Below are 26757 nucleotides of genomic sequence, written 5' to 3'. Positions count from 1 at the left end.
ACCCTCTGAGAACTATAGTTTATAACTATACAGAACCTTATTCTCTTCCTGCACACAGGAAGGCTTCTTGAGACTGGACCCCCTTAGTCCCCCAATAAAAAAATCTCCTTTCCTGATCCTGTATTCTCTGTTTCAGTCATGTGGGCCACTTGTTTCCCTGTTATCTGGTAATCTAAAAACAGGAGGTTTTGTCATATGCTCCTAAGAGACATAAGTCTCCAGGGAGAGAGATGAATGATTTGCAATGGGTCCAGAAGCAACTGTTGGCTTCAGCTCTGACATATCCTGTTTTGGTAGAAAAAACAGACACTAGGAGAGAAGTAGAATCATTCTATTTCCTTCCCCCCACACCCCCCCATGTAAAATTCACTCAAATTCAATCACCAAGAGGTTTTTATTTCTTTAGGAAAGCTAAGAGTTGGACCAACAAAGTCATCCTTCTTATTCCATAGACTGAAAGGAAAATCCTGCTTCAGATCCTCCTACCTTGTAACTACAAAGGAGTAAACAGTAGAAAATTCAGTAGCAAAAAGGTAACATATGTTATTCCAAACTGAAGGACAGTTACAACTTGTTTCAACCTCTTTTCCTCCTTTCCCCTTTTATGTCCCAAGTATATAGTTAAAAATAATTTTAAGAAAGTAAACATAAGTACAGTACTTTAAAGACTAAAGTCCATTAATGTAGATATTAAATTGATAGTAGGACTCCTTAAAAGTGCTTATGAGTATTGTGAACAAGAGAATCATAAATAAAATTTTATACTGTTTTTCAAATGGAGGAAAGGGGAGATCTTCCTTAAATTTAGTATTGGCATCCCCAAGGACTGGAAAGTCCTAAGGGGTCTAGGGAAATTAGAATATTTTGTTAGTGGTGGTAGGGATGTACAGGGTATATAAGCAGGTTGACCTCTATCATCATTTCTCTCTTTTATAGAGCTCTAAGTATTTGCATGATGGTGGCAACCATGCCAAAAGAAAAATTTTTGAGGCAGGAGAAATGTGGGGTATAGAGGGTTAAGAGAGTGAAAAAAAAATTGTTCTGGAAACAGTTTGCAAATACTGTGAACAATTTGCTGGGCTTCCAAAAGTTCTATTGGACACCACCCACATTTACCATTGTTTTTCCTGTTTCCTATGGCTATATCACTGGATTAAAAGACCACAGGCATTTGCCTATAGGAATTGCCATCAAGATTCTCCCACAAACACAATTTTTACCAAAATACTACCATCCATAACATACAATACAAGCAAAAACCTAGGTGAGTGAGGCAAACCAATTTTAGAGAAGTAAGCCTAGCTTGCTTTCTCTTAACGCCATAGGCACCAGGACTTCCTTTTACAGCTCCCTTAATGAGCAGTTAAAGGTGCACAGAATCTTCCTCCAAGGTTCAGTGTCCCCTTTCCCATCTCTGGTCATACACCACCTTGCCTGATTCTGTTATCCTTCTATCCCAATACATACGTGAGAGATTATTGTTATTTTCTCTGGCTCATTTCTTACTACTTGCTATTTTTCTCCTTATATTTGTCCTGCTTTCTGCTCTTTTCCTTCTCTGTTTTTCTTCCTGTCTCTCCCTCTTCTAATTCCTTTTTCAGATTTCACTTGCCTTTTTTCACTACTCATAATAAGTGTGCTTGAGTACCCACTGCTATCTGGCAATGCCATCTGTCCTTTACGATCATGATTCCATTGACCCACCATCAGGAGGAAACACGCTATGAGTTGCTTTGAAGAAGCTGGGGTGGATTTGCACTGGATTCACTCTTCATGCCCCTTGTGATGAAAGGCACACATGTGCAAAATGGCTGGGCAAGGTTAAGGGATATGACAGTAGCTAGGGAATGAAACAAAGCTAAATGACCCACTTAGAGACAGAATCCCTGACCTTGGTCTTGTTAGCAACATATTCAGTTGTTATTTAATGATAGGGATCAAGAGCTATTATGTTACAACAATGGAACATTTTTTAATATGAAGAGATACATCAGTTTGAATTCTTTAAATAGTATATACGCACATAATGAAATCAACTACATAATAAAACCAAATCTCAAGGTTTATCAGGCAACTGAAACACCAAACATTTAAATTCATTAAACAGTGAATTACCGAATCAATCCTGTGTAAAATTCTGTATGTGTGTAAAGATCTATCCCACTTGCTTCTGTGCTCAGGAAGGTACATGAACTGAATGAGTTTAGCTGGAGTCTCTGGTATGATTCCTTCTGCTCGATATCTATAGTTGGTAAAGAAAAAACACCTACAAGTTAACAAGCTGTGGTTTAACGCTATGGAATCAACTTTACTAAATTTCAAAAGGAGCAGTTTGTTCATCATAGTAGCTTTCCATAAAACAATGAAAAGTGAAGCTGTGGCAAATACATTTAACAAACACATACAATTAAAAGTCAATTTTTAGTTTCCTTTACAAAAATGTTAATTATTGGGGCAGTTAGGTGATGCAGTGACTAGAGCACTGGCCCTGGAGTCAGGAGGACCTGAATTCAAATCTGGCCTCAGATATTTAACACTAGCCATATGACCTTGGACAAGTCACTTAACCCTAATTGCCCTCCTTCCAGCCTCCAAAAAGCAAAAAAAAAATGCTAATTATTTTAAAGTACATTCTCTATGTAACTATTATACTGACTAGTAATGAGTGTCTAGCTTTTTAAAAGGAATGTTTTCAATGTGTATGGTTTATCTGCATCAATGGAAAGAACTCCCAAATCAATGAGATCACACAGATCCATTTGAACAGATCTAGTTTCAGTTTACCTAAAATGTACCAAAAATTATTCAAGTCCACTTTTAATTATTTTATTCTTCTCAAGACATAAAAGTAGCAGTGGAAGACTTATGTGGATAAACAGTATAGTGTATGGCCCCAATTCTTAAAGGATGCAATGTGTTTTTAGTGGACAAAGCATTTGTACTGATTGGAAACCTGATTTTTTAGTCTAAAAGTTCTAGGACTGGGTTACTATATGTCCTTTTGCATATTACTTAATATGGAGGCTCCAGTTACCCATCTACAAAATAAAGATGTTGTAAGGAAAACGTGATCATGCTTATCACAAGCTAGAGATCCCTAAAAGAAAGTCTGACAAGTACTGACAAAATTGTATTAACCCATTTCTTGAAAAATTAAAGTGCATATGGATAGGAGAATGTAAAAAAAAAAGATTTTCATGTTGCTTTGTTGTTGTTTTTTTTAAACTTTGGGGGAGGGTAAATGACTTGCCCAAGGTCACATGACTAGTAAATGTCTGAGGTCAGATTTGAACTCAGGTCCTCCTGACTCCAGGGCTAGTGCTCTCTTAACTGCACCACCTAGCCTGAACTTATCAGTTCAAATCGGGGCACTAACTAGTACCTTGTGCAAATCATTTAATCTCTCAGGCTCAGTTTATTCAGCTGAAAAGTAGGGATAGTGATATTCCGATTCATTACCTTGCAGGGTTGTCATAATGACCAAATTAGGTACATTTAGCCAAAACTAATATAGCTGATTTTGCCTCTTCTGGTCCATTCTCTGTCCATACTCTTAATGTTGGTGTCTGAGTGGGGTAAATGGCTGTACTTTCTCAAACTGCAAGCCATCCACCATGTCCTGTGATCAATGTACATTGTGTAAGCCAAAGATTTTATCAAGGTTCATCTCTAGACCTATCAGCCTCCACAAGTAACAGTAGTTGTTGAGGCTTTTGTGGAGCATCAGGATGACACATGCTACAAAACAGTCACACTCAGAAGGCAAAGGGAAGTGTTTTCATTCATCCTGATTTCTGAGTTATCAAGTCAAGATGATGGAACAGCATTTTCAAGCTAGCAGCAGATAGTTATAGAGCCATTGCATCTCATTGCCAAATTCCTTTGTGAATGTTGACTTTCCATGTGTCTGCAAACAATTTGGATTCTATTGACAATTCACTATTAATCTTCTCAAAAGATTTCAACATAAACTGTGTTTGTTTTGAGTATTATGTATTGGATTCAGAACTACTATTATGTCCTTTTATAATCCTTGCTTGCACATAGCATGCTGGAAGCCAGTATTTTGCATTTTCCTTTAAGTTTCATCTGCAAAGGTTAAAAACTGCTATGAATTTGCAGGTAAAAAATCTTTCCAGAACAGGAAACCTGCTGCACATGAGGAGTTTATAACTTTGCCAAAAAAAAGATAGGATGGCACTCGTCAAAATAGCATGGTTAGTAAATGGATCACTGGATATGGAGTCTAAGAATTCATGCTGAAATCCTCTCTCTGTTGTTGTGGTCTTGTGCAAACTGTTTAAAATCTCTAGGCCTCAGTTTCTTGATCTGTAAGATGACAGAGGTTTGACTAAATTATTTCAGTGTTCCCCTCTAGCTCTAAATATATTATCCTGTGATTTTTTTTAGATGGCCTTTGTTCAAAAGTGAAAAAATTCCTCACATTTTCCATGCCTGAAGAACCTGACCACTTAACAACCTCACATCTGAACTTCTCTAAGAGTGTCTTCTACAATGTACCTTTACCAATTTAAAGGTCCTTGGGACAAGGTTTGTCATTTCAGGAACATTCACAACTTATATCTATTAAAGTGTTGCTACTACTTTATTCTACCCAGCAAACAGAATGTCTTCTTAATCAACACATGGTGTTGGATGTGTTACAGAAATGAGAGAAGTGTAAAGACAGTTGTAAAATTATTTACAGGCAATGTTCATTTCTTGGCAATATGGGACATGCTTACTATTTTGGTTCTGAATAACTATCTGTTTCAGCTAATGATTCCTTTTTACTTTCTTCAGACTCTGCGTCTTTTTTGAGAGAAAGTTTTCTGAATTTTTCATAATATTTAAAACAGACTTACCTGATTTCTTGGCACAACCTTTTGTAATCTCTCCTAACTTTTATTTGCCTCAAAGTATTTTTTTCTTCCCATCTTCTGTTTTCTTTCAATTCTGAAAATGGTTTTTATGCTTTCCTTTTTTATATACAATTACTTCACAATAAACTTGCATGCCAACAGGCAACAATCATGCTTTTATAGCAAATATAACCTATGTTCCTATGGACCACCACCCGGCTTACTAAGAAGGGAGTATGCTTCATCATCAGCCCTTTAACTGGTAATTAATTGGTTACCTAATTTATTTTCTTTTTTTTTTTTTTGGAAACCTGCTGTCAATATTTCTCCCAGGCTAGAAGTCCAGTAGACATACACTACTGATCAGCAAGTGAGCTTTCCAACACGGGCCAGTTCTCCCCTCCTTAGTCAGTTAGGAGGTGTAACATATTGGTGTTAGACTTAATGCGATCAATGGATCAGTTTAGACTTCTGCAGCTCAGAACTTCCAAACTCAAGAGATCCACTAGCCAGCTCCAGTATCAGGGATTAAAGGAGTAAGCGACTACACCTGGCTGTATCTAATTTCGGTTGCTTTTTAGTGCACTGTTCATTTATGTTATTGTAGTCATAGTAAAGAAACGCTGTCCACCTTGCTTTGTTCACTTGTTCCTATCAGAGTTCAAACAAATCTTCTAATGTTTTCTTTGAAATAATTCACATTTGTTGCTTCTTATGGTGTAATAGCATCTGCTCTTGTTCGTATACCACAATTTGTTCAGCTATTTTATAATCTACAGGCATTTCATTTTCAGTTTTTTGCTACTACAGTAAGTGCTGCTCTAAACATCCTAATATGTATAGTACTTTTTCTTCAATTATTCACCTTTTTGAGGTATATGTCCATAGCAAGATTAATAGGTCAAAACAGCTACAATTTAGTAGCTTTTTTCAAATAATTCTAGTTTTCTAGCTCCAACACGGATTATTTTTATCCTTTATCATTATTATCAATTTGAAGGTTGTGGGGTAATACCTGGAAGTTCTTTTAATTTATATTTTACTCAAGAATAGGTTATTTGATGCATTTTTTCACATTATTGATTGCTTTTCTTCTTTTGAAAGCTGTAATAGCTCTTAATCTCATGTTTGTTTAAATCCCCCTTCTTAAAAATCATGCTGTTATTAGACATGTTAAATGCAAAGATTTTTCTCAGAATCAGTTTCCTTTCTTCTAGCTATATTAATTTTGTTTGTGAAAAGGCTTTTTAACTTTACATAACCAAAATTTTCTCTTTTGTGATATTATCCACTGATTAACCATGAATTCTCTCACTAATCATAATTATACTTGGTACCACCATCCATTTGCTTTCTCCCCCCTCTTTCCCTCTCTTCCCTTCCCTCTCTCCCAGCTTGCTTGCCTTGAGGTGTGATCTTTCTCATTTTGGATGCTTATCAATTTGAAGTTTATTGTGGTTTGTGGTGTGAAATGCTAGATTCAACCTACTTTCTGCCAAACTGCTTTATATTTTTCTCAACAGTTCTTTATTGAATAAAGATTCTTCCCTCCCTCCCCCAAGATCTTGGATTTTCAAACACTAGGCTAATATGTCTGTCTCTGCTTCTTATTCAGTCTGCTCCATTGATCTTATTTTCTATTTAACTCTGATATGAAATAGTTTTAATGATTATTACTCTTTATTCTGAGATCTGATGATGATAGGCTGAAACAAGTAATTATTCAGATATCTGATATTATATTTTCTAAACCTTGGCCCTACAATTTTGCTACCAAGACTAGATTTGTGATCTCTCTTCTATCTGCATATGCACTGCAAATAGGCAATGGTATTTAATATAGAAGACTTCAATACTGGAAGACTTCAAGAAATTAATATGAGGATAAACTCTGTTAAAATACCAAGTAGATATAGAAGTTCTGACAGGGACACAGCTAAGTGGCTGAATACTTTAGTTCTTTCTGGGCCACAAGTCAAGGCCTAGTCTGGAATAAGGCCACATACAAGTAGACTTCTAATAGTCATCAGACTCCTTACCCCTTTGTGGGTCAATGATTAGGTCTGACTGTCATTTCAGAATCTCCATTTCTAGAAACTAGATGACAGAAACATTAGGCTCTTGCTGGTAATGCCAGGTGGCTTTCTAGTTAAAGTTCATGGAGTTATCACCAATTTGGTAGGCTCATTATTATTCTGACCTCTACCTCCTGACCCTGTGACTGCCTCCAGTGATGATAGTTGGAAATGAATTCACAAAGAAGAATGGACTCCTACCTTCATGCTGTGGCAAATGCAGTGCTTCATAGACTAGGAAAGCAATAGACTAGATGATCATCCATGGGAACTTATGAGCAATCTCCATATTTCTAGACACTGTATGTGACTTCACATGGCAATGTTTCTATCCCACAAACCCTGACTCAGAAGTTCAATGAGGAGTCCTTTGAGGAATATCATCTTAGCTACCTACAGAGCATCTAAAGAAATAAAGATACCCCTCAGATAATCAGAAAACTTTTAGGTTTTAGAAAACCAGGCTTAGAATTATTTTTCCAGACTTAGTCACTTGTGAGCAGCCCCAATCTGACTTTATAGACCTTTTTTCCATTGCTTCTTTTGGCTTCTAAGAAGCCACAAAATTATTAGACCCTATTTCCTTAAGAGACTTATATAACCTAAATATTTAAATTCCTAGTCCTTAGATATTTACACCTTCCAGCTTCCCGGAGATCCTAACACTAATTCAAGCAAAGGTATGTTTGTCACCTTGATATGAGGTTAGGGACGATAATGTTTAAATGACTGGAGGGGCAATAAACTGTTCAATAAACAATACAGGAGATATTGCATTAAAGAACACCTCTGAATGTTTTCATCTTCAGCTATGACAGCCCATGCTTTCTTCCCAAGGGATGTTCCTTTGTTTAACTGAGGCCTTTGGAGGTCAAAACCAATCATAATGTTTGTTGGGGGGAGAGGGATGGAGGGAGGAGAGACAAAGATGCACAAATGCAATGCTGATTTTATGTATTTCATTTTTTTGTCAGGATAGGTACAAGTGCAAGGGGAAGCTCCCTGATTAGAAATAACCCCCATGACCACACACATATATTGAACTGGAGATTAATTTTGTTTAAGAAGCTTTTTTTTTTAAGAGCAAAACTCCCCCAAGCAGTGTAAAGTTTATTGGTCATTCATTACTTTGATAATTGAATCAATGTATAGATGAGATCAGCGGCATTCATGAAATAGGCATTTTGATTGGAAAAGAAAGGTAGAAGGGGTTATTGGGGAAAGGTAGGGCAAATTTATGTGGATTAGGCAGGATGAAGCAGCCAGATTGGGGTCAGAAAAGTCAGCAAAAGATAGAAGGAATATTCAGAATTGGTGGCTGAAGAATATTAAAGACAAATTTGTTTGCTTTGCAACTTTGTCTTATACTTTTGTTAGAAGCCTGAATGACAATGAAAACAATCCCCCGTCTGACTTTGGCCGGAGTTTGGAGGGTTGTAGATGCCTGAATTAAGCTGTCAGGACTAATTTGGAAAGGCTAGAAACCTCAGTGTCCTCCCAACAGTTCAATCAATTCAGCTCAGGTTCAGTTTACTCTCTCCAGCTCCACTCTACTTTCTCTCCAACGTTCTTTCACCAGAAAGACGGGAGAAGACAAAGAAGATGGAGGAAAAAGTTATGAATGAGTCCTTCCCTCATACCTACACAAGCCTTTAGAATTTTGACATTTCTGTATTGGCAAATACTTCTGGTATCTTATAATTATGCTGAGATCTTAGTCTATCACCCAGTGAAGCTGTGGCATCCAGGGCTGCCTATTACATTATTCCCTCTGAAAATGGCACCTTGAGATCCTCTGCCCCTTCAGCTACCTCAAGTATAATATGCCTGTGCCCTCAAATGGATGTCAGTCAGTCAATCAGCCAGGATTTATCGTGCACTTGATGTATCTGACACTGTGCTTGACACTGTGGTGATGCAAATTCTGACATGTCAGCCTTAAAAACCATATACTTTAATGTAGGAGCTCAAATAAAATATCTCAACATACAATTCTCTTTCAGCTAGATAGTATCTTAATAACTGTAATTAAGGTTGGTGATAATTAAAAGTGAGCTCAGAGCAAGCTGAAACTATTCTAACAGCTCTGACTTTTCACTCAGTCCTGTGCTGCACCCTGTATTAGCTCCCTGTAAAAAATACAACTTGAAAATGGTCCTGTCTTCTAAACATGTCATGAGTCCCTGAAGCTTTCTGTTAACAGGTGGGATGAAAAGTGTGCTGGATTTGAAATCATGATATCTAGTGATCTCTGAACTCTTCCAACTATAAATTCTGGGATTATTATTGTATCCTTATATGTGCAAGGACTAAAGCCCCTTATAGTTGGGCGCTGGGGGCAAGGGAAGTATGTAGAGAAGCCTTAGGTTGGGTGAGAGGGGCAGGAGGCAGTATACAAACAAATAATTAAATATGAGACATTTGTAAAGCTGATATTCATAATTTGTGGAGTGTGTAGGGTTATATAACATAGGACCCTCAAGATTTTGGTGATTTCAAGGGATTTAAGCTCTGAATTAGTTTTATAGTACATGTTAATAAGATAAAGAGTTATAAAAGGGTTCCTTCCCTCTCCTGCCAAGTGAAAATGACACCTAACTTTGCTTTTCCTATATCATAATAATGACAACAGAAATTGTGAATGTTTAGAGAAAACCAATATTCCATTCCATGTTTTACTTGGCCTTTTGCCAAGTATTCTTTGTTAGCAATTAAAACTTTGCTCTAATAACATTTTTTTTCTTTTCAAATGGTATTTATTAATTTGTGAGATTATTTTCTTCCTCCCACACCCAGTATGAATCATTACCCAGAATTATTCCTGTTGGCAAAGCTTCTGAAGACAATATACACAAGTATATTGTGTAACATAGAAGTGGGTGTAAAAGTCCTGGTTTGAACCTCAAATTCTGCTTTACAAAAGAATGGTCACTTCTTGCATCATTGAATCACCTAACAACTGAAGTTTTTTGCAAATTTATTTATTAGAGGTAAGGAAGGTATACATCAACTTCTCCTTCTATCTGTGGCTGATCCCAGCCTGTGGTGTAGTAATCAAGAGCTTGAGGGATAAACGTTTCACTGATAGCTAAAATTCGACCCTTAAAAGGACGTAAACTACCTTAGGACTTTTATAGCAACAGTGAAGAAATTACAGATTTCTATTATGCTGAGAACTGACATCCTAATATTTATCACTTGAGCCATTCCATGTGGGAGGAGTCAAGCAGGAGCAGAAAGTCACTAACAAAAGTGTGATGTCACTTCTATAGATGGAAATTCCTAGCTTATTATCCTAACTCGAATTAAATGTGGGAACAAGTACATTGGACTGCAGCAGCGAGGAGCCAGATGACAATTGGCAGAAAAGAGAGCAAACAATTTCACTGCATTACTTTTAAAGAGTCAGACAGTTAATCAAGGACAATACTCCAATCCATGTGGTAAGAGATATTGCAGGCTCCACGTTCGATAAGCTGGGCATGGAGTTATACATATTGAGAGAGCTTTATACTTAGGAGACACTTCTACATTCGAGGATCACTTGGAATGATGATGATGATGATGATGATGATGATGATAACAACTAGCATCGATATAATGCTTCAGGGTTTGCAAAGTGCTTTACATATATTTTCTCATTTAATCTTCACATTAGCCTAGGGAGGCAGGTGGGTATTTTTATACCCGTTGCACAGATAAGCAAATGGAGACCTTGGGAAAGTTAAGTAATTTGTCCAAGATTATCCTACTGGTAAGTATCCAAGGCTGAATTCGAACTCAGGTTTTCCTGATTTTAAGTCCAGCACCCTAGGTACAACTCTGTCCATGGTAGTTTACTATTGAAAGTACCACAAGGAACTCATCGTAATACAGCTGCAATTCTAACACATTCTTTTTTTTTTTAGAAGGGAAGGCAATGGGGCGGCCAGGTAGCACAGCAAGTAAGAGCACCCGCTCCAGTGTTGGGATGATGTGGAGATCGAATCCTGGGCTCAGACACTCGGCACCACACCCAGAAATAACTGGCCGTGTAACCTTGAGCAAGTTACTTAACCCCGATTGCTTAAAAAAAAAAAAAGAAGGGAAGGCAAGGCAATTGGGTGCCCAAGACTTGCCCAATAAGTGACTTGCCCAAGACCACACAGCTAGTTAAGTGTCAAGTGTCTGAGGCTGGATTTGAACTTAGTCCTCCTGATTCCAGGGCGGGTGCTTTACTCACTGCACCAGCACCACCTAGCTGCCCCTTTTTAACATATTCTTATGGCCAGAACCCCTGGCATATCATCACAGTGAGACACTAGTAAATTCAGTATGAAACTACTCAGTAAACTGAAATCAAGAGCAAACACAGATATTTTTGTCTAACCAAGAGTCCTTCATTAACTTTAAAAAATAAAACAAAAAACACAACACCTTTTTAGGTCTTTCCAACTCCATCCCCTGGTTTCTGGCACTCTACCCAATCCATTTGTAACAGAGGTTCTTATCCTGGGGTCTGCGAACTTATTTTTTTTTTAATATTTTTGTAACTATTTCAACATAAATGATTTTATTTATAGTCCTATGTATTTCAAACCATTATTCTGAGGAGTCCTTAGGCTTCACCAGACTGCCAAGGGGGCTCAGGATGCAAAAACTTTTTAAGAACCCCTCATCTAGAGAACTCATTTCCTTTAAAAGCAAGGGACACAGTATCCTTTTCACCCTATTTCCATCTTAGGGGTTCATAATGCCCATTAGAAAGAAGAGGCACATAAACATAAATAAGTAGCCTGTTGAAGAGATAGGAAGCACAGGGGGCATAAAAACTAAAAAGATGGTGCATTGTATCCATTCTCTGGAGGATGTTGCCAAGCTCTAAACTGCATACAGGTGTTTGACAGTAAATGTGGTAAGCAAGTTCCAACACAGAATTGGTAATCTGGTAGTATTATATTTTGCCACTAGAGGGAGGTGGTGCCAAGTCTACTGGGTATCTGAAACCATAGCAGAAGTGCCCCAAGGGCTTTCATCCCAAATTGCCAGGCAAGTGCTTTCCATATACTATATTTGAAACCAACTGGATTAAAGCCTTTGTGTTTTTTTTTTTTTTAAGCAATCGGGGTTAAGTAACTTGCTCAAGGTTACACGGCCAGGTGTTTCTGGGTAGGTGCTAAGTGTCTGAGCCCGGATTCGATCCCCAGGTCATCCCAACACTGGAGTTGGTGTTCTTACTTGCTGAGCCACCTGGCCGCCCCCAAAGCCTTTGTGTTTGAAATTGTTAAAGGTAATGAAGCATAATAAACAAAATTACTGTTGATTTTCCCCACCTCTGAACTACATTCCAGAAGGTAGTTTTCAAAGAATGTTATTTAAAGTTGCCAGCTTGCTGTTCAGGTCTCACAAGGACAACCTAGTAGCTGATTTGGCTGCACCTTAGCTGGAAGGACATAGTGAACATGTATAAATTCAGCAGTGGTGGCAGCTACCTCCATCAGCATCCTGTCTGCAGATTATCCAGGCCAATGGGTTAGTATCCCATTTGTTCTTAGGGAAAACTACTTTTTAATTTTGGGGGGTCATGTATTGATGGTAATATTTAAGAAAGGTAGGGCTGGTGAGAGAGTGGCTGAATTGAGGGACAAGAAGATTGCCCATACCCATATCCCTTTTCCTACTGGATATGCCCACAAGTCAGAAGGAAACAATAGCAACTACCAAACCAATAACTGGCCAAGTTGGCATCTGCAAAGGACTGATCTCCAATGAATTATGATTGATTGGTCTGGAGAATATAAGATGACACTAGTGTTTACGAGTACAATTTACAGCTCAAAAAATGGTCCCTTTTCCTGCCTGGAGCAGGGATACTCACCAGCCATTTTGATAGGTTTCAGAGATCATAAAGTCTTCTAAAGCCTAATGGGACCTTAAAGATCATCTAGTCCTAATTATTCATTTTATAGATGAAGAAAGTGAGGTTTCAGAGAGATGCTCAAGGTCACCAGGTAATAAGCAGGGGAGCCAGGATTCGAACACAGGTCCCTCTGACTCCACACAGAGGGCTCTTTCTACCATACCATGGGGAAAGCTTAGAAAAAGGCTATTTCAGGGGTGGGGAACCTGTGGCCTCAAGGCCACATGTGTCCCTCTAAGTCGTTGGGTGCAGCCTTTTGGCTAAGTCCAACTTTGACAGAACAAATCCTTTTATTAAGAGGATTTATTAAGGGGATTTGTTCTATGAAGTTTGGATTCAGTCAAAGGGCTGCACTTGAGGACTAGAGGGTCACACCTTGCCTCGAGATTGCAGGTACACCACCCCTGGGCCACTATTCTCACATTTCAGTGTTTGATATAAACCATACTGGAATCTTCATTGCATTTAACTAATTCTCATAGCAGCTCTATGGAAGCAGGTTGGAGAAAGACAGAATTACAATTTTGCATATGGAAAGACTTCGCTACCTGCTTATATTCATACACAGAGTCAGTGATAGAGCTTAAATTAGAATACAAATGTATGTCCCCTGAACAGAAGTGTTTTCTCCTCTAGTTTGTTACATCTAAAGTTAAGTAGACTGTCAACTGCCAAATACTCATGTTAAATAAGGAAAACAGTAGCACAGGCATCGGAGAGTAATCCAAAAAGGCATCAGGACTTAGAATTAATTTAGCATTGAGTCACCTAGTACTTATTCTTTATTACACTTGGATATGGATTTGTATGACTTCCTGGGTAATCTGCAGAATTTCTAAGAAAATGATTAAGTCCTGATCAAAGAGTGGGAAAGCTCAACTTCCTTGCCTTCTTCCTTAGTCCACCATCAAGAAAAGGAGCAGGACTTTCCAGATCAAGACAAAGGACCATCCTGAGCTATGATAAGGTTGAGTTCTAGGTTCAACTCTCATTCATGGTCTCTCTGAGGCATAAGGGTAATTACCAGTAAGGGCTCTGGTTTAAAAGAACTACCTTGGTGTTCTTTTAGCCTAGTGTAAAGAAGGCACCTCAAACCTTTAATTCAATTTACTAGCACTTATTAAGTGTCCAGTATATGCAAGGCAATGTGCTGAGTGCTAGAGAGGTAAAGGTACAAATGAAACATCCTATGCCCTCAAGAAGCTTCAATTCTCCCTGAGGAGGAGGGGTTAGAGTTGGAAAGATATACACAATTAAGTCTAGGGCAAGGAAATTTGAAAAACAAAGATATGAGGGAGAGAATACAAACAGGACCTTGAAGGAGGTGATATCTGAGCTAATAAGGGAAGACCATGATTCTGAGATGTAGAAATGTGGAAGAAGTTTATTGCAGGCATTGGGGACAACTCTTTTCAGCCTACTCATCCAAAAAGATTTGATTTAGTTGAGTAAAACACGACCTTCCAACAACGTAGTTTCTCCAAGCATGTGAGTTCATAAAAGATTCCTCAGCAGAGCTAACAACAGAGCTGTTCAGTGACCTGCTGATCACAAGTGGAGCATAAGATGGGTAAATAGATGCCTGTCAAACGTCTGTCACTATTGTGGCTGTTGTTATAGGTCCAGTGTTGAGTCCAAATGGAAAGGAAGTCCTGATAGCTGGAGAGGTCCACCAGATGTTTCTGGTTGTAGATAACATTGTGCTGATCTCATCAAGTCCCAGAACAACACAGAGCCTCCTAAATGAGATCCATAAATGCTTAAAAGAGTTCAGCCATAACCATCCATCCACACAGGAAAAAACAAGAGCATGTCGGGACTATCATACGTAGGTGGCTGAGATGCCTGTAGAACTGGTCATTAAGATCTTGAACAGATACTGTAGATGATGAAATCATTATCTACTCAAGACTGAACAGGAGGAAGACTGTTGGCTGCATTGCCTTTGGCATAATGGACAGCACTTTCAATGACCTCAAGCTTTCCTCTGAAACAAAAATTCTATCTTTTTTAACACCAGTATCCTTCCAGTGAAGCTTTGTGGTGTGGTGGATAGAATACTGGGTCTGGAGTCTAGAATATCTGAGTTCAGATATAATCTCCGACACTTAATAGCTGTGTGACCCTAGACAAGTCACTTGATCTTTGTCTACTTCAGCAATCTTATCTATAAAATGGGGACCATATGAGCACCTACTTCCCAGGGTTGTTCTGAGAATCAGAATCTTTTATGAACTCACATATACTGGGGAAACTACTTTGTTGGAGGGGAGCCTTTAAGGTCGTGTTTCACTCAACCAAATAAGATCCTTTTTTAATCAGTGGGCTGAAAAGAGCTGTCTCCTTGGCCTGGAATCAGATCTGAGACAATAGTTGTAAAGGGTTTCACAAACCTTAAAGCATAGCTGAATACGTACAAGGCAACATGCTAGGGGCTGGGGACCTAAAGATGCAACTGAAACAGTGAATGCCCTAAACGCTTTAGCTCACAATCCAACATCATCATCACTATTGTTCGCACTGTTATTGTCAGTCATTTCAGTCACGTCCAACTCTTTGTGACCCCATCTGAGGTGTTCTTGGCAAAGATCCTGGAGTGGTTTGCTGTTTCCTTCTCCAGCTCATTTTACAGATGAGGGAACTGAGGCAAACAGGGCTCATGACTTATCCAGGGTCACACAAATAGTAAAGTGTCTGAGGACAGAATTAAACTCAGGTCTTCCTGACTCCAGGCTCAGCATTTTATCCACTGCACCACCTAGCTGTTCTAGCTGGTATCTTATTATCATTTCATACCACAATCTCTGAGGAATCAAGAGTCTGGGTCAATTCAAAGGCCAAGAGGAGAGCCAAAGTGGGGACAAAGAGATTTCAGCACATTATCAACAATAAACTATCCACAAACAGTGGCATAAAAGCTGTCACTGAAGAGACAGATGCCTGACCAGCAAAGATGGGCAACTAAGTAGAGAGAGCATGAGGTATGACCATCCATAGGTGTGCTCCACTGGTATTCATATGTCAAGAGATCTAGAGAAAGGCCCAGAGCATTTGGGATAGATCCTCTATGGAGGATGTACAGGAGAACCTGGAAAAGAACTAGTGTCAGATCAATTTCATTTTCTATGTGAAATTTTCCACCTGAAAAAAATAAGTCCACTTTTTGTCCAATTGATGAAAATATTAAATTGGAACAATCATTAATATCCTCTCTAAATTTCTTTAATATGAAACTGAAAATGTGAAGGATATATGCTGTGCCAACATTCCTTATATTATCTTTCCTAAGATTTTCATGAAGTTTTTGGGGAAAAAAAAGAAAATTTCCTTAGTTTTAAGTGTCTATGAAATTATTTATATTCACATTTTCAGTTTCATATTAAGGAAATTTAGAGATGATACTAACCAAGCACTGAACTATCATTTTTGCCAGTTTCTGATGTATAAATGCTTATGACTGAAATTTTAACTTTGGCTCTCTTTAGCTGGTTCAAGCTGGCTCTATGATTTTAAACGGAAGGTTCTTTGAGAAAGGGGACTGACTCTTACATGTTCTTGTATGCAACACAGTGTCTCATTCAAATATTTGGTGAATGAAGGAGAGAATAAAGTAATTATACTCAGGGCTGTCTTGGTACATAAGTCAAGTAGGCTAGTATTTATATTGTTGTGATTTAAAAACGCAAGCTGCGCCTCCCTCCCCCACCCCTTTCCTTGGCAAAGTCCCACTGGGTATAGAAGAAAGAACACTGGGTCTAGTATTGGGAGACTTGGATTCAAGTCTAACCTTCACCTCTTATGAGTTTGTATGGAATCAGTGATGTTCCTTTATACCACTTACATCACTTTATACCAGACTTAGATCTGCTTTCACCTTTGTTCAATAGCCATATTACTATCACAACATAACAGAATGGTTTAGGGGGGAGGGGGATGGCAAAGTCCTATATAAATGTGAATTACTACTACTACTACCACTACCACTACTACTACTACCACTATTACAACTACTACTACCACTATTACAACTATTACTACCACTATTACAACCACTACTACCACTATTACTACTACTACTACTATTACTACTACTACTACCACTACCACTACTACCATTATTACTACTACTACTACTACCACCACTACCACTACTACCACTATTACTACTACTACTACCACTACCACCATTACTACTACCACTACCACTACTACTACTCCACTACCACTATTACTACTACTACTACTACCACTATTACTACTACTACTACCTGGTTCTAAAATTCCTACTGTTAATGTTTCTTACAAAATATTTTATAAAATACATTATTAGATTCTTACAACAATTCTGCGAAGTAGTATTACAAGTGTTCTTGGCTCCATTTTATAGAGAGAGGGTAAATTATTTGTCCAGTCACAAAACTGATATTAAACCTCTGAGATTTAAACTTTCAAGTCCAAATTTAGCGAGTTTTTTTGTTTTGTTTTATTTTTGTAACATCATAATGACTCTTGAACTATCATCTCTAGAAGACCACAGTTAAAATAAATGCACCTGGGCCTCTAGCTCTTTCCTATAAACAGAAAATGATTTATTCATTTAGCTAGCTAATAACTTGAAACCAAGAGAGGGGACATGGTATGGGACAGATAAATATCAATGGAGTAGATTGTGTCTGATAAAGGATAAAATGCAAAAACTTTGGACAAAGCATAGTTGAAAAAGGACAAAGTCTCAAAAAGGAGAAAGATGTGAATGAATACAAACCTAACCTGCTTAATTTTAAAATCTGAACTCATATTAATGTGATATAGTTATGTGGTACCTTTTATAATAAATATGATTGAGGAACTCTAAATATGTGGTTGAAAATGTCAAGTCTGACCATTTCCCTGGAGTCTTTGTGTTGAAACCATCTGTCCTTGCATGATCAAACAATGAAATTTGCCTTAAAAACATCTTATAGAAAAATAAAATCAGATGATGCAGGTTTTCTTTTCTAATGCTTCATATAATGGAAGGCATCCATAAAGCAGGTAACAGTGGGAGTCTAACTCCGGAAAAGGAAAAAAAAAACAATTAAACCTTAACTATGTACAATTACTTTTGAAAGTAGCAATTCTTATATAAATGGTCTGTCAAAAGGTTTTTTTTTTCCCTCCTCTGAAAATAAATGACTGGAAAATATAATTTAAGTTTGTTTTCTTAGTTACCCTTTTAAAAAATAGTGATTTTATAATTCACTTTTTACCATCTGACCTCCATCACATGACTTATGTTTACAAAACAGCTCTGGATTCCACTTATATCATTGCTATTACATTTTTAAAACTGCAAATATCATTACTGCAAATAAATAATTGAAGTACTCACAAATGTCCATCGTAATTTCTAGAAGGCTTCCAGGAAACTGTTATCTTTTTCTCAAAGGGGAATAAAAATCCACAAAATAAATTAGCTGTCAGGTACAAAAACAAAAACAAAACACAAACACAAACACATCTCTTTCTGTTTGTTACAAGAAAAAAACATTTTTAAAAGTCTTTACGATGAATGTATATATCATAAAATCTCTTGAAATATAGTAACTTGTTTTCTTACTGAAGTTTTAGTCACTTTCCAGCCCGATGTATCTCGGCTGAATGCTAAAACCTCTTGGGAGACTTCATCAGCAAGTTTTTTAAAGTCCATCTATCTGCAAAGTTTTAAAAACAAATGATTGGTAGAAGAAACTCATATACAAAGAAATGAAAATATTCCAGTTATGTTGCTCTTTGCTCCTTACTAATCCACTGCATTTTGAACAATATAATCAAGCCGCCCTTTTCTGTGTCTATTTCCTATATAAGGCAGTCATCACAGTCTTATCTGGGTGTGAGGAATTCAATTCAGTTCCATATCCACATGGTACCAATCGAAAGCTAAAATAAGCATGTTTAACTATAATTTTCTCTTTCTTTACCTTAAACACCTAACATTTCAAAGATACTAATTCTATATCTCATTCCAGCCTCTGGTTTTCTAGTCTTCCCTCACATTCCTTTTGATGATTTTTAAAAATAGTGGGTGAGGTTTAAAAAAAGCATTTTAACCTCAGTCAGTTCATGTGCAGGCCTAGCATTGACTCACATACAATCTTTGTAATTTAATTACTTAATAATTACTAGAGTTTGAAGAACAATAGGTCTCGTGTCCAGTAGCAGAAATAAGAGGATGGAGTAAATTTGTAGCAATGGTAAGCTCTTTAAACAAAAACTATTGTTCTTCATATACAAGTAATGCTAACATGCTTTTGAGTGCTTTTTCACCCATCAGTGATGATGGATTTATTCATCACAAACACTGAATATCTATTGAACTCCTACTATGCACAAGACACCTTTACAGATGTTGGGGCAAGGGACTTCTGCATGAAGTCTTTCCTGATCCCCCAACTCCTAGTCTCTCCCTCCAAGACTACCTTGTATTTATCTAATTTGTATGCATGTATGTGTATGTATATATATATATATATATATATACACATATACGGATATATGTGTATTAACTTTATATTTTGTGTTTTATATGGGTGTGGATACACATGCATACACACATTCATTCTTATATACCCTTATATTTCTCCCCCATTACTGTGAACAGGAAGAGTTTCTTTCTTTGTACTTGTATCCCCAGCACCTTGTTCAGTGCTTGGCACAAAGCGGGTGCTTAATATTTCCCACTTGATTGAAACATCACATACATTTCTGCCTTGGCAAAAGCCAACATATATTATACTGCAGTTACGTACAGTTCTGACAAAATGAGGAAGGAATAACAATAATAAGAGTAATTCTGTTTAAATTAACTACTCTGGCTAACTTGCCTCTTATATTTGGCCTCTGCCAGTTAATCTTCTCCTGGCAACTACCTTTGCCTCAGACTGCTCTCCTTTTATGATCTTCAAATTCTCATCCCTAGATAACTCTCACTATCTGATTCCCTTGATCTTACTCTAGGGCTTCTGAATGTTATTGGAGAAAGTCCTGAAACTGACCTGATTTCACCCATTACAAATTCATGGTACATAACCCTGACTGTGCTCCACAATCCTGTTCTAGTCTATTGGCTTCTTATACCATTCCTCACTGCAATTATTTGAAACATTTGCTTTTCTCTTCTTGCTCCCAAATACCGCCCCCCCCACCTTAACTCCATGTGACCCTACCACTTGGAAGAGAATTATCTAGTTTCCCTTCTCTATTCCTCTAATCTTCTCAACTGCATCACCTACTTTTTCTTTGTCCTCTCCACTCATAAAAGAGGTAAGATCTCTCTACCTCTCCCCTCATTCCATTCCCTTCTGACTTCTTCAAGACTGTTCCATCATTCTCTACTACACATCTACAATCTGTTTTTCAAATGGATACTTTCCACTTGCTTACAAACATACTCCCCTCTCCCTAATTCAAGGAAGGAAGGAAGGAAAGAAAAAAGGGGGAGAGGGGGAGGGAGGAGAGGGAGGGAGAGAGAGAGAGAGAGAGAAAGGAAGGAAGGAAGATGGGGGGAGAAGGTCTTCCTTTGACTTATACCCTTCTATCTCTTGCCTTCCTTTCACTTCCAAACTACTGGTGAAAATTTTTTATACTTGCTTCCTATTCTTCCTCACTACTCAATTTCTCCTCAAATCCTTTCAATCTGGCTTTCACCCCTAGCAGTCTTCTGAAATTGCTCTCAAATGTCACAAAAACTTTCTGATTCCCCCCTTTCAGTCCTTATCCTCCTCATATGAAGCTTTTGACCATTCCTTTTTCTCTATATATTCTGGCATCCATAGGCTTCAGACATTATACTCTCCTGGTTCTACTCCTCATTCTATTAACAACTATTTTTCCTTTTATTTGAACCTATAATGTAGGTGTTCCCTAAAAGTCTGTCCTCAGCCCCCCTCTTTTCTTTCTTCATTCACTCCTGGCAATCTCACTCTTTCAGTCTCTGTCTCTGCAGAATACTCCCAAATCACATTCTGCTGCTGACCTTTCTCCTGACATCCAGACCCACAACTCCAAATCGCTAACATCTTAACCTAGATGTCCCTCCAATTCCTTAAATTCAGTGCATTTAGATGTGTTCCTCAAAAACCGTTACTACTTCTGACTTCACTGTCTGTGGCAAAACATGAATACCCTTGTCTCCTGGAATTATATTTGATTTTTCCCTCTTGCCCACCTTTTGAAGGTAATCCGTTACCAAGTCCTTTGGATTCCATCTCTGAAACATCCCTTCCTTCATCTTGATTCTCACTCTGACCACTGCAGTACAAAGTCTCAGTACTGTCTATTTGCTCAGAGCTGGGGGTGGGAAGCCTGCGGCTTCAAGGCCACATGTGGCCCTCTAGGCCCTCAAGTGCAACCCTTTAATTGAATCCAAACTTCACAGAACCAATCTCCCTAACAAAAGGACTTGTTCTGTAAAACTTGGACTCACCCAAGGACCTAGAAGGCCACATGTGGCCTCAAGGCCCCCCTCACCACCCCACACTATTGCAAAATCCTAACTGGTCCTCTTGCTCTGCTTTCTGCTGCCTCAGTCATCCTTCATATCAGTGCCAAAACAATTTTTCTTTTGCCTACGTCACATTAAGTCTCTGCTCAAAAAGCTTCAAGAGGCTCTCTATTTTCTACAAAGTTTAAATTCCTTTGCATGGTGCTCGAGGTATTACTCTCTGTTGTCACCCTGTCTTTCCAACTTCATCTTGTAATATTACACTCTATGTATCCTGTGCTACTGAAGCCACAGGGTACAATTCTCTGTCCCTCAATCCCCGAGTTCTCATGCCTGCATATCTTAGCCCGTGCTATCCCCTATTTGGAATGTCCTTCTTTGCCTGTTGAATTTCCTACCTAGCTTGTAAAGCCCAATTCAAATGTCTTCACACCCTTTGGTAGGAACAGTTTTATTTTTCCCCTTGGCAAACTAACACTGACAATTTGTTTTGTACTTTTCTGATGTACTTATCATGTTATAGTATTATATATTATAATCATCTGCATTTGTGTCTTATTTTTCTACCAAAATGGAGGCTTCATGACTTAGGAGATCATGTATTATCTAACCCCTTTCCACTTCCAGTTAACCTAACATAGTGCTTTGCATATAGTAGGTGTTTAATAAATATTTGCTTTACCAAATTTCCAGTAGCTGTTAAGGATATGTATTATGAATTTCTACAAGTTTTACATATTTCTCTAAATTAAAAATCAACCTATTTTGATGAATTCATTTTTACTATGTTTGATCATTTCTTTTGTATTCTGGTTTTCTAAAATAAAGAAATTATTCCATTATTTGCAACTTAAACCCTAGTTGGGGTGGACATTTACATGCATTTACAATGAGGCTTTGTTGACATTTGTTGTTTGTGCTTCCTCTGGAAGGAAACCAGGGACATCAGGAGGGTGATGTCTAGACTTGTAAGTAAGTTGGATTTCAGGGAGGCAGAACTGGGCAAAGTCATTGTCTTCTCTCTTTTCTCCAAGGTCCTCTGAGTCCAGGGGTAAGAGATAGATCTGGACAACTGGAAATGACCCCAAATGCAGGGGGAGCCCATGGCCTTTTTAACCTATGGTCTTTCCCAGCCCTCATTTTATCTGAGGCAAGAACCATTCAGTGATTTAAGGATAGATAAAAAATGAGGCAAAAGATGACCTAGTTTTCCTACTAAAAAAAATAACATAAAATGCAGCTGAGAGGGGAAGACCCTCAGGGTTTCGAGCTAGAATAAAAACAATTGCTTTTTACAATCTTTCTGAGCCATAGGAACCCAAACAATGACCAAAAGAGGCTTGGGCTGGGACCTACTGTTGGCCAATCATTGGGAGCCAGAATGATTTGGATGTAAGGCAGTCAAGTAACGACATTTGAATCCTAAGAGGTTTTATCAAAATCCTGGTTTTCCAGTGGTGTATTTCAAGATATCATAAATGAAACTCCATGGAACAAAAGATTTAATTGTTCCAGTTTTTTTTTTTCAATGATAGAATAACGCAGGGAGAGAAAAAAAAATCAAGCCTATAAAATAAACCCCAAGATATCTTGTGAGGTTTCAGTGATCAAAATTTATAAACCTGTAGGCAGAGCATCCTGTACAGGTAAGGGTATGATTCCCCATGTGGAGAGAGGGAGAGGAGGAAGAGGAAGAATGAAAGGGAGGGAGACAGGAAGGATGGAAGGAAAGAAGGAAGGAATGACTCAAGAGGAGTAAGGATATGAAAGGGGTGAGACATGGCAGTCCTACTGATTACAAAATTAAATGAAGAGCTCATTATATCATGAACTCTAAAAAGAGAGTGTATGGGAAAATTTTAAAATCAAATTTACAGGAAAGATCTTTTGGGAAATCCTTAAACAATAAAATGCTTAATACAATCTCTTTAAAAAGTTATTTAAAGTTAAAATAAACTCAAAATCACATCATTGACTTACATTTTCACATATTTGACAAACTTTGTTCTTTGAACATTGGCTAATAAGAGTGTGTGTGTATACATATGTATATGTATAGGTGTATATATGTGTATGTATAGGTACACATCTATATACATGTACATCCAATAGATGTCGAATAGAATGTATATGCATATATACTGATATGGAGAGGCATCACTTTGGACTTGAGAGAATTACCAAATAGAGAATAAAAGGATAAAAAAAATGTAATCAAAGCTATTCTATTATCAGTCAGAGGAGAAGGGTAAAACTACATTTTGTTTTACCTGGTAGTATTTATGTTGGACCAGCTGAAATTTACCCGTATTTATCGGAAATCAAGGGTAATCTTTCCAAGTTTAGTGACCGGAAAGAAGCTTCAAATTTGACTCTCAACACCATCTGAAGCTAGACAGCTCCCCCACCTTCCCTCTTCAACATGCACTGTTTTGTAATGCAGCTTTTGAATCAACGTTTGGCACAATCCCTCTTCTGACAGGCCCGTGACTCCGATCTGAGCTTGGGATAGTCATCATTCCCTGGGAGTCAGCTTCTCCAAGGCGGTTACGGAAAATCCAGCACCAACCACTCTCCTTCAGGGCTGGTTCCACCTTGCCAGGCAAGATTCAGGCCGGAGAGCTCGATGCCTAGGGAAAGGGCGGGGCGAGTGGGGAGGAGCAGGGAGAAGGTGGGGGTGGGGTGTTGGGTATCCCACGGAAGGGGGGGTCAGTGAGACCAAGGTGTGGGGAAGGAGGAAGCTGAGGCTCACCTGGACGAAGGGGCTGCAGGGCTGAGACTCTCCTGGCAGCAGCGGCAGCGGCAGCTCTAGAGCCCTAGGGTCCCCCTCACTCACCTCTTCCCTTCACACAGACTCTGAGGAAGGGCCCGTCTCCGGCCCGAGCTGGATGGTGAGTCGCGGTGATGGAAAAGAGCCGAGAATGAGCTGGAGGAGGGGAGGAGGGCAGAGCCGGTGGTAGCGGTCCAGAACCGCCCCCACCAATGCAAGAGGGTGGAGGTGAGGCGGGGTAGGGGGATGGGGGGGATAAAACTACAACTCCCAGAAGGCGCCGCGCCTAACAGCCACATGCGCCCTACCCCACATCTTCTCCTAGTCTCACACCCTCTCGCCCCCCGCGCATGCGTGCAGCCCGAGCTCCAACTCGGAGGCCGGTTTGAAAAGAAAGGGCGGGCGACGCGCCGCCCTCCGCTGTGACGGGGCCGCGAGGGGCGATCGCAGGGGTTTTGCGTCGCTCCCGCCCCGGACCCGTGGATGCCCAGAGCATCGGGTTGGGGTTACGGAAGTGGGTCCCGTTTTGCGTAGTCCCGTCGATGGGGCCCGGCCACGACCGAGGAGGTGGGCTGGCGACGACCGCGCCCTGAGGCCGCAGCTTGCGGGGCTCCCCGGGGACTGGAGGGACGAGGAAGAGGAGGGGGCGGGCACCGGAGACAGACGCCCAGGGCCGGGCCGGGGGAGGACGGTGAGAGCCGGGGGTGGGGGGCGGGCCCCCGGGTCCCCGGGTCCCGTTTGGGAGGATGGAGAAGGGCGGAAGTAGGTCAGATTGGAGACTGACTCAGAGCTGCGCACGCGCGGAACCTTCCCGGTAAGGGCTGTGCGGGGGGAGATGAGTCATCCGGGGTCCGGGGGGTGGGGGTAGCGATTGCGAGGAGTCTCTGGAGTTAAGAAACACACCGGGAAGGACGAGTTAGTCTTGTCCGAACCCCGAAATTGTATTAAACCGCGTTGCTTAACTCGCGGCTTTCCTTGTGTTCGCGGAAATTTTCCTAGAAATCATTTTACATTGAAGTCGACGCAAGTAATAGCGATTATTTAGCACATATTTGCGCTTTCCGAAAAGAGTGATTCCACGGAAAATAATTCTGAAGGAATGCGTGAAACCCCGCTTTCCTTCCATTCCTTGGGCAGTGGCGTGTCACGGGCGCTCTGTGCACGGACTAGTGAGGAACTGTCCGTCAGGTTCCCTGATGTCCGGGGAGCGCTCTGGTCAGTCCGCCCCGCCCCCTCCCGAAAACGTCACGTGACGGGGCTCCCCCGCCGGGACACGGGAGCAGCACCTGGAGAGGCTGGTAAAAGCGGGCGGGGCGCCGGGCGCCTTAGGGGGCCGCCTCCCTCCTGCGGCTCCGTGCCTCCGGAGGGCAGGGAAACCGGCAGCGGGACTTCCCCCCTGGGCCCCGCCACACTGATTCCGGGTCCTGGACGTGATCTCTGTCCGCGAGGCAGCTGCGGCTTGGTTTTCTACTCTGTTAGCCAGGTATTATGTGTGTGTGTGTATATATATATATATATATATATATGTATATATATATATATATATATATATATATAAAATCCAGTTTGGGGCCTTTTTAATAAAAAGTAAATGATTATTAATATAGTTTTATAAGAAACAAACATCCCCTTATAAAACATTTAGATTTATAAGAAAGCATTTTATAAGAAACATTTAATAAGTGATTAATACAAGGAAATAAATTCTATTTATTTTAGTTTTACAACACAAGCGGATATAATTGCTAAAAGTTAAGTTACTTTGCATTTTGTACAGCACATTTGTTACTATATTATAAATAGAATAACATTAAACTCTGAGATGATAACTTCATTTTTTCCCTGAGGTACCATAAGTACTGTTAGTGCTGTAAGGTTGACAGGGATTATCTCTTTCTTTTAGGAGTGGAAAAGAGTTAAATGAGTTTATTCCTAAAATACTTAAACTCCCTTGAAGGGAAGCAACATCAACATTAACTTAAGCACTGAAAAAAGTTGGAGCAGGTCGCATTGATTGAAAGGATACCTCTGAAAGATAAAGGGAAAGATTCACTCTGTATATATTTTGTATGTAGACAGTTATTTTCATGTTATCTCCTAATGTGAGCTCCTTGAAGGTTGGGGCCCTATTTTTTAATCTCCAGTGATTAGCACAGTCCTTGGCACATGGAGTTTAACAAATGTTCGTTTACTTACTGATGACTAGAAAGAAACATTTTTTAAAAATTACTTTTCATGGCTAGTTAGTTTTATGTAAAGGGCAACTGTTTAATGGTGTGGTTTCCACAAATAGGCAGCATATGTTTTATAATTCTTTAAGTTAAAAAGCAGACCTGCTATGTATGCAAGTAAAAAATTTTTAAACAATGGCGGTTTGTCACTATGGAGAAAACCGCTAGCACAGGTGATAATAGGAAAGCACTTCTCCCTCTCCCCATTCCTTTCAGTGACCGCTAATAAAACCTAAGGAAATGGAAATTTTAAACTATCTTTATAGCTTCTCTTATGACACTGGGCTTGGTCGATATTGAAAGGAGACCTGGATTCCACAGCCTGCTTGGCCTTTAAGAAATTGTGACCCTGCAAAAGCTTTTTGACTTCAGTATTACACTCCAAAAAAAATGAAGGTAACACTCTCTCTCTCTCTCTCTCTCTCTCTCTCTGTCTCT

The 26757-nt window shown here is 39.3% G+C and overlaps 2 protein-coding genes across 7 annotated transcripts in view; one reads left to right on the top strand and one right to left on the bottom strand.

The window, feature by feature from the left end:
• The window catches only part of LOC138173417 (stAR-related lipid transfer protein 6-like), a 31372-nt gene extending 7061 nt beyond the window's left edge, over window positions 1–24311 (bottom strand). The window contains exons 1-5 of one of the 4 annotated variants that reach the window (XM_069103468.1): window positions 24071–24311; window positions 23589–23948; window positions 18436–18529; window positions 18208–18251; window positions 2116–2242 (exon numbers count right to left, since the gene is read on the bottom strand). In XM_069103468.1, the coding sequence (XP_068959569.1) occupies window positions 2116–2242; window positions 18208–18251; window positions 18436–18525 (261 nt within the window). In that variant the 5' untranslated portion in view covers window positions 18526–18529; window positions 23589–23948; window positions 24071–24311. Of the gene's footprint in view, window positions 1–2115; window positions 2243–18207; window positions 18258–18435; window positions 18530–23588; window positions 23949–24070 lie in introns of all 4 variants that reach the window. The other 3 variants (XM_069103464.1, XM_069103466.1, XM_069103463.1) reach the window with 3 other exon arrangements.
• Window positions 24312–24408: 97 nt separating this feature from the next.
• Window positions 24409–26757, top strand: part of LOC138173381 (lung adenoma susceptibility protein 2-like) — a 30983-nt gene continuing 28634 nt past the window's right edge. The window contains exons 1-2 of one of the 3 annotated variants that reach the window (XM_069103453.1): window positions 24409–24655; window positions 26586–26715. Coding sequence is in view for 1 of the 3 variants with exons in the window: in XM_069103459.1 (XP_068959560.1) it covers window positions 24631–24655 (25 nt within the window). In the remaining 2 variants the exon portion in view is untranslated. The remainder of the gene's footprint in view (window positions 24656–26585; window positions 26716–26757) is intronic. The other 2 variants (XM_069103428.1, XM_069103459.1) reach the window with 2 other exon arrangements.

The sequence above is a fragment of the Petaurus breviceps genome, unplaced genomic scaffold, assembly GCF_028583685.1.
Source record: "Petaurus breviceps papuanus isolate PSGF00001 unplaced genomic scaffold, PetGlider_PUasm1.0 129, whole genome shotgun sequence".
Lineage (NCBI taxonomy): Eukaryota > Metazoa > Chordata > Mammalia > Diprotodontia > Petauridae > Petaurus > Petaurus breviceps.
This window is presented reverse-complemented; position numbering and strand designations above follow the sequence as displayed.